This window comes from Pempheris klunzingeri, chromosome 23 (assembly GCF_042242105.1).
Source record: "Pempheris klunzingeri isolate RE-2024b chromosome 23, fPemKlu1.hap1, whole genome shotgun sequence".
Classification (NCBI taxonomy): Eukaryota; Metazoa; Chordata; class Actinopteri; order Acropomatiformes; family Pempheridae; genus Pempheris; species Pempheris klunzingeri.
In genome coordinates this window covers 12,013,598-12,021,903 of record NC_092034.1, presented here as the reverse complement: position 1 = coordinate 12,021,903, position 8,306 = coordinate 12,013,598, and the positions used below count along the sequence as shown (strand labels likewise).

Genomic DNA, 8,306 nt, shown 5'->3' with positions numbered 1-8,306 from the left:
AAACATACATATACACACACATACATACATTTTCCTCTTCACAATACCCCATAGATTTTCTATGGGGTTAAGGTCAGGGGAGTTTGCTGGCCAATTAAGAACAGGGATACCATGGTCCTTAAACCAGGTACTGGTAGCTTTGGCACTGTGTGCAGGTGCCAAGTCCTGTTGGAAAATGAAATCTGCATCTCCATAAAGTTGGTCAGCAGCAGGAAGCATGATGTGCTCTAAAACTTCCTGGTAGACAGCTGCATTGACCTTGGACCTAAGAAAACACAGTGGACCAACACCAGCAGATGACATGGCACCCCAAACCATCACTGACTGTGGAAACTTGACCTCAAGCAACGTGGATTCTCTCCTCTCCTCTCCTCTCCTCTCCTCTCCTCTCCTCCTCCAGACTCTGGGACCTTGATTTCCAAAGGACATGCAAAATTTACTTTCATCAGAGAACATAACTTTGGACCACTCAGCAGCAGTCCAGTCCTTTTTGTCTTTAGCCCAGGCGAGATGCTTGTGACGCTGTCTCTTGTTCAAGAGTGGCTTGACACAAGGAATGCGACAGCTGAAACCCGTCTTGCATACGTCTGTGCGTGGTGGTTCTTGAAGCACTGACTCCAGCTGCAGTCCACTCTTTGTGAATCTCCCCCACATTTTTGAATGGGTTTTGTTTCACAATCCTCTCCAGGGTGCGGTTATCCCTATTGCTTGTACACTTTTTTCTACCACATCTTTTCCTTCCCTTCGCCTCTCTATTAATGTGCTTGGACACAGAGCTCTGTGAACAGCCAGCCTCTTTAGCAATGACCTTTTGTGTCTTGCCCTCCTTGTGCAAGGTGTCAATGGTCGTCTTTTGGACAACTGTCAGGTCAGCAGTCTTCCCCATGATTGTGTAGCCTACAGAACTAGACTGAGAGACCATTTAAAGGCCTTTGCAGGTGTTTTGAGTTAATTAGCTGATTAGAGTGTGGCACCATGTCTAATTAGGAAATCATTTCTAAAAGAAAAGGTCTAATTTTCTGCTGCTACAGTCGAGCTACCAGTCAATGTCCAACATGTCTGCCTCCCTGTTTCCATGGGAACAGTGTTAGAGGGTCTTCTGAGGCGTTCAAGCACATTGAGGTAAAAAGTGGAGAGAACACGTGCCTTTTCTCATTTTTGTGCCTGTTAATGATCTGATTCCACAGCAGAGTTTTTCACCTTTGACCCACTGACCTCACTTGCACCATGACGGAGCTGAGTTCACAGTAAGGACCAAAGAAAAGTGAAGAAATCAAGCTTGAGGGAGGACGAGAATATGAAGAGAGAAGACTGTATTTGGACAGCGTTTATTTAACATGAAAAGTGGGAAAGAGGAGAGAGGTGAACTTTCTGTGTACATATTCACATGTGTATCATACAGCAGCAAAAGCAAAGAGGACCGAGACAGAGCTGTCAGTAAAGCAAAGAGTAAATGATAGTTTGTCACATCACCATCCTCTTCTTCATTCCCTCACAGCTGCTTGCTGAGCTTCCGCGCCTGCCTCTCCCTGGCCTCGAAGGCGGCCTTGGTGTCCATCAGCTCCTCCAGCTGCCGGCGGATGTGGGCCATGTCGAGCTGGGAGGCCTCGCACTGCTCCCTCAGGGCCGACGACTCCAGCCTGAGCTGCATGGTGGCCATGGCGAGCTGCTCGCTGCGTTCACGGCACTGCATCTGCATCCTCTTGGCGTCGTTCAGGAGGGACTCCACGCTCACTGCCACCGACTCGCACTGATTGTCAGACATGCTCTGGACAGAGATGGACATTCGGACGTCATACGATTGCTGGATCGAGGGCATTTAAGCTTGAAATCAGAGACTAGTTTTTGTCTGATTTGGCGATAAAATAGAGCTATCCAGCCAAAAAACAAATCAGATAAGAAGTGCAGCACAGATCAACAGGTTTAAAAGAGAACATCTGATCTGTGGAGAGTGAAGTAGCTTAAAGAGGCTTATCATGGCTTAGCTCAGTCTGCACTGTCCACTGCTCTTCCCTGGGCTTCTCTTTTATCCCTGTCCCACCATCACTCTACCATTGTTAACTGTACTCTTATTTTTTTTCTCTCAGACATCCACACAGCTTATTTTTCCAATCACTAGCCCACAATATGAGGGTGTAAACTTCTTACTATAGGCTGCAGAGTCAAACTTATCACAAGCTTCTGTGTCGTCTTGTCAGACTCCAGCTGAAGACAGTCCTCGGTGTTCTCCAGAGTGCTCGCTCTTCTTCGTTGCCCTTTGAAAGCAAAAAAGCAGACATTAACCCCCAGGTGTGGATTCTACGTTGGGTGTAGATGGTAGAAGTGGCTGTCAGATGTTGACTTACAGAGGCGGTGCAGTTTTTTCCTTCAAAATGCCAGTGTGTCTCCCCTGTATTCTTCTCCTATATTCTTTTTCTCCGCTCTCAGTCCGTCTCCCTCTTTCTAGTCCCGTCTCTCATCACCTGCTCTCTTCAGTAAACGTTATCTTCTACCTCGTGTGAGGTCAGGTAATCCACAGATTAGGCAGTTAAGGAAACATGTTGTAATCACAGGACTAAGATTATTCCGTCTATTCTGATCGTCAGGTAACTGGGAACTCAGTCAGTCATGCTTCGTCTTTATTTTTTCTTTTTTTTAAAGAAAGTTCTCTGAGGGCCAAATAATGGTTGAGGTTATACAGCTACAACATGTCTTCATTCACTTCCAGTGCACAGATTCTTAGAAATGAATATTTGATGTGCATTGTATGTGTGTGTGCATGTATTTTGAAAAATAATACTAAAGTGATTATAATTATATTATTGAATTCATTTGATCTTAAGTATATGTGGAGAAACTGTGGCTTCTCATAGGAGGAAAAAAGGCAAGAGAAGTGTGCTACATAATTTTTTTGGAAGCAAAGCACTGTTTTATTACTTGGATGGCATGGTACTCAGTTGATGATATGCAGAATCGAGATGTTAGGCGTACTCAGATATATTAGGCTTTAAAAAATTCCTAATTTCTGTAGAGGTTGCTGGCTCAATCGGTCATTACATCACTTCACTGCCATATATTTCAGATTATGACACATCTCACAAGATCCAACTCTTTCCAGATACTCTCCAAAATGTCACCTTTGTGGTCATCAAATGACAGGAAAGTGGCACTAGACTCTACATTTAACACATAAAACATTATAAATGTGTCTTTGGTACAAGTGAGTCTTTACCTGCTGACATCCAGCAGAGGGAGACACAGGTCAACACATCTGTTGCCACGGCGCCACTCCCTCTGAAATGCATCAGCAGGAAAATCACCGGGGTCGTTGTGTTGCAACTCTTTGGTTTATTGGTTTAAACAGTAACACACATGCCAAGTAGCATCACAGCAAACCACGTGGTTAATGTCTTGGCATACAGTGTTTGTAGGTATGTGAACACAGAGCACCTGTGGGTGAAAGGTTAGGATGGGAGTCCATTGTAGAAATCCACTTGAAGTATTTGTACAATTATGTAATATAATGTTATTGCTGCTGTTTCAAGCTGAAGGATGTGATTCCCTCAACAGTGGTTGCGTTCACTGTCATAGAGCGCATGACAAACAATTTAAGGCAAAATGAAGAGAAGAGACAGTTGGCGTCAAAGTCAAGTGAAATAACTCATCATAAATAAAGAATAAAGACAATAGAAATAAAACTGGGGAGCAGAAAGTAGAAAATCACCAACTTTTCAAAAAGTTAAAAAAAATGTGACTAAGCTTTCAAGGATCTTGTTATGAATAATAAAAAATGAGTGAAATGAGAAACATCTGCCAGTTACATCAGAAATACAGATTTCAAGCACATTGATGAAATTAAAAAACGAATGCCTTTTTCTTCCATTTCCATTCCACATTCTTCCATTTCCAACAGAGAGTTTGTGAATGTACAGATAGAAATTTCTGTGTGATCCAGTAGTGACACACTCAGAATGGCTTTGGTAAGTGAGGAAATGTGGAAAATGGGTAAATGTACATATCAATGCCCAATTATGTGCCCTGACAGAGCTCAAAACAGGACGAGGTGGCCGAGTGGTTAAGGCGATGGACTGCTAATCCATTGTGCTCTGCACGCGTGGGTTCGAATCCCATCCTCGTCGTTAAGTGTATTTATTGTAATTAAATGTCCTCACACACTAAATCAAGCAAAGATCAGTGAATCACAAATCACTGTGGTGAGAGAAGTATGTAAAAAAGCCTGTTAGTATTCACTGGAATGCTTGAAACGTGAGGCAGCAAGTGCTTAGCATATTTACCCATTTCCCACATCTACTCTCCCCTCGTCATCTTGTGCTAAAGTATGTATTTTTGTAAGTCATCTCTGGCGCCAGTCCTCACTGCGGCCTTGCAGGATGGTTGAAAAATGGCTCAGTCTCTGCAGCCGTCACCCCTGGATCACCGAAGAGCCCTCCAGCCGGCCCACCGTACCCTCCTGCGATCGCCTTCGCCCCTGAACTCTGACGCCTCTGAACGATCACCAGAACCCCGATGATGAGCCAGAAGAAGAAGTTGACCCACACTGCCGTCTGCGAGGGTGTGAGGGAGGAGACAACATGTGACACACAAGGATGCACCCTCTGCACATACTCCAAACCCTGGTATTTAAATGTTTTTCTATCAACTAACGTGAAATTCTTGTAAAATGCCTTTTCCTAGTTTGTAAGCAAAGTCGACTTGTCGAATTGAACCCGTGTAATTTGTAGACAAATAAAAAACTCAAAGAAGCCCACTGACCTCGGCTTTGTGTAGATTGTTGTAGAACCTTCCTCCTTTAAGCGGACTGGCCCAATTTTTAGTCTGGGCCTCCTCACATCTTAAGAGACGGAAACAGACTGCATGTTGTAAAGCTGATAGAAAACAGATCTTTTGTGTCCTAACAAATAGTTAAAATGAGCTGACCAAGCATTCTTCTACATACTAAACACATCCATTCAAAACAGTCGTAGGTAGGCTGAGTCATTTCAAGGTAAAAACACACAGTGGTTGTTTCACTCTTTTCATCTTACACATCTTACACTGAAGACATTTTTGAGACTTGAAACAGTCATGGGAACAGTGCAGCATGACTACAGGCACAAAGATAAATGGTGTCAATCTGCTTTCATAGGCCAAGGGGAAAGAAAGAGGTGCTTTTCTTAACTGAGCAACTGAAAGGGTATGAAAGTCTAATAGAGATGAATGAGGCTGTGAAAAGGAGATGAAGACAGTGAAATGAAACAAAGGTAAAGGGACGCTCACTGGGTTTCAAATGTTGCTTTTAATTTCATTTCTGACTTGTTTGTGAGTGTGATTTTGTGGTGAGATTGTGTGTGTGGTGTGTGTGTGTGTGTGCGCACGCTCCACCTGGTGATGTTGGGAACGGCTTGTATGACCGAGTTGCAGAGCGAGTCGCGTCCGATCTTGAGCATGCACCCCGTGATGAGCAGGAAGAACAGGAAGGTGCTGCACACGGCAATCATCAGGTTCATCCATATGCGCTCCCTGTGGAGAGCAGAAGAAACAGAAGGAGCCGGAGAACAGCGACAGGAGAGAGTAATTAAGGAATCGTATTTTTATTATTTCAACCTCTGAACAAATGTAAAAATTATGTCAAACTGCTGTTTGTTGCTAGAATTGTGCCATTTTGTCTGTTCAAGCTTTTTTGTGTACCTGCATGTTTGTAATAAAATCCTTTCACACATGCTTGCATGCGCTGGCTGAAATGGGCGGAAAAATACTGTACGGAATGCTGGGATCAGCTTTAACACATCATATTGATTATGCATCCCTATTTTGAGCAGAAACACTGACTAATGCCAAATTTGAAGTTTAGATCTGCTTTTCTCAGCTGAGTTTTTCCTGCACATGATGAATAAAGTTAATAATTCAATTCAGTTGAATTCAAGACGAGATAACAGACATTGTTTTCCCCTAACTCAAACCTTTGCCACCCTGTGCACACACACAGCGCAGTTTGATTTGGGTTTGGAGGCTTTAACATGCATTTGCTGGCAGTTATAGTCAAACTATTTGCACCCCACTTTAAAGAATGCACAATAAAATGATGACTTCAAGGATCCCATCAGGGGCAGCAGCAGAGCCAAGAACAGACAAAAAAAGCGAGGAACTCAGCTAGGAAAACATGTCAGCGGTTTCCGATGCCGCACGCAGACACATCTGCTGTTACCTCCTGACGTCCCCGTCGATGCAGAAAGTGTAGAGCCAGTACAGAGACAGCGAGAAGCACACCACTGCCACCATGACTGATATGGCCGACACGAAATAACACAGAGATGAGGAGCTGGACGACTGCACGCCAATCAGGCTGGCTGTTGTGTTGTAGTTGACAAGTCCATACAGCATGCACCGACCTCCAAAGTTACCCTGAGGAAAGACACAAAATGGGCATTTCATTTCATTTTATTTCAGTGTTAACATAACTGCAAGAAGAAAACACAAGAGATGAGACACACACACACACACACACACTCTTTCTCTCTCTCTCTCACACACACACACACACACACACACACACACACACACACACACACAGACTGCAGCATCTGACTCCTATAAGGAAGAATGGCCTAAATGAGCACGAGGACCATCTGGTCACATGACGAGAACAGTATCTGGACACGTGACTCTGTTATTATTCCCATTTTCACACATTTCCTCATTAGTTACGCAGAGAAAGTTATGTTAAATAGATGTTAAGCTTCAAAATAAATGTTAATTTCACGGCGTCTTTAGCTAATGGCGTAAAATGAGAGCAGCTAATTAAGTAAAGTGGGAAAAAAAGAGTACAAAGTTGTTAAAATAATTCAGCCAAGTGGTTTACAGTGTGTTTGATGAAGACGATACATTACATTTGATGTATTGGCCCAATAAAACAGACAAATATAAGGAAATGTGTCGGAGTTTTTTTTTTTTAAATCAACATTCAAGCTAGCAGGGCATCAAAGTGAAAGCGCGTGCTTTCCTTTAGCGGCTCGCGCTCTGCTTCTGACACACTGATACGCAACAGCTGGAAAAATAACAAGTGTCAAATAAAACTAGTTATTTTGGATGTGCGAACGCGTAAAAAGGTGTGTTTAGACAGAAGAAGCAGCCCAGTATAACAGAGAGACTCCACAAGAGAAATGTAAAGGTGAGCTTGAAACTTTCTACCGAAGACAAAACGTCACGCACATAAAAAAGTGGGTAAAAGTACCCGGAAGAGGATGGAGATAAGAGAAGCGTGAGGGTGACTTTATTCGTCTCTGTGTGAGGTCACCTGGACTATGGTGATGGACGCGGCGGCAACAATCCCACAGACGAAGCAGCTGGCGTACAGACCCAACTCCAGCAGCAGCAGCCCCGTTAACGCCATCGTCCAGTCTGGGAGGAGACCAGCGCGTCAAGGCAGCCACAACAAGATGCAAAGCTTCCGGTAAAGTATTTCAAAAATAGAACCCAAGATGACCCGCACAGCCGAGACGTTACTTGGCTTGTGGTAAAGTTGATGAATCGACTAAAGTCTTCAAAGCTAGACCGAGAATTATCTACGCAGTTGTGTTTGTTTCAATGCATCATAATTTAGCTTGGTTTTCGTTCACAACTGCGTAATTGAATAGTGTTAAGAAGCTGTTGGAAGAGACAGAAAGATTTCCAAAAAATAAGAAAAATAAAGCTAAGACTAAGATAATAAAATTCACTTCTCAAAGCCATATGAAACCGCAATCCTCGCGCCTCACCTGCTCCTTCCTCGCGCAGTGTAATACAGATGCCACGCTTGAATTTTGAAGACAAAGCTGCCTGACTTCCGCAGTGATTTTGGCTGTCTTTGCTCGGCTTCACTCAGCTCCCACTCATAGTACAGTTACAAGACAACCCTGCCTCTAAGGTTGCCTCCTGTCTTTGGTTTCAATGACCCACTGCTTCTGTGGACTCCACCAGATGGCCGCTTGTAAATGCGTTAAAATCGGTTATTAGTCACACTGATGGGTGGATGAACTGCAGCACTGGTTGTCATACAGGCCAATTTTCCTCGGGTCAGGAGATGGATACAGCTGATAACAAAGAAAGACAAACTAAAAGCTGTGGGAAGCAGCAAGAGGGGACAAGTAATCAGTTTTTTATTTATGTGGACGTGTATAATCCACGGTGATGCTCCCCTGCAGTATGCTGCTGCTCATCAGAAGGTGTTAACTGACTCAGTTATATGAAAAATCCATATTTCTTACATTCCTCCGATCCAGTAGACGATCAGGTGGCTGGACTTAGAAAAAGGTTGAGCTACATTAGGATTAAAGGCATGTCATCCTGGC

General features: G+C 43.6%; 1 protein-coding gene and 1 non-coding gene across 2 annotated transcripts; one reads left to right on the top strand and one right to left on the bottom strand.

The window, feature by feature from the left end:
- Positions 1 to 3,307: 3,307 nt before the first annotated feature.
- Positions 3,308 to 7,370, bottom strand: tmem179ba (transmembrane protein 179Ba). Its single transcript, XM_070854559.1, has 5 exons — positions 7,274 to 7,370; positions 6,185 to 6,381; positions 5,362 to 5,499; positions 4,753 to 4,831; positions 3,308 to 4,544 (listed from the first exon to the last, which is right to left on the bottom strand). Exons 1-5 carry the CDS (start codon positions 7,367 to 7,369, stop codon positions 4,353 to 4,355), a joined length of 702 nt encoding a protein of 233 aa, XP_070710660.1. The 5' UTR covers position 7,370; the 3' UTR covers positions 3,308 to 4,352.
- On the top strand, positions 4,037 to 4,118 carry trnas-gcu (transfer RNA serine (anticodon GCU)). The gene has a single exon. It is a non-coding gene; the product is annotated as a tRNA-Ser (tRNA).
- Positions 7,371 to 8,306: the final 936 nt, after the last annotated feature.

What these genes read in the sequence shown, in the direction of transcription:
- tmem179ba (XM_070854559.1), bottom strand. Translation starts at nt 7,369, where the DNA reads ATGGCGTTAACGGGGCTGCTGCTGCTGGAGTTGGGTCTGTACGCCAGC. An exon ending in ATCGACGGGGACGTCAGGAG is followed by an intron (nt 5,500 to 6,184) that starts GTAACAGCAGAT and finishes TGCTCTCCACAG; the next exon opens with GGAGCGCATATGGATGAACC. An exon ending in ACAATCTACACAAAGCCGAG is followed by an intron (nt 4,545 to 4,752) that starts GTCAGTGGGCTT and finishes ACACCCTCGCAG; the next exon opens with ACGGCAGTGTGGGTCAACTT.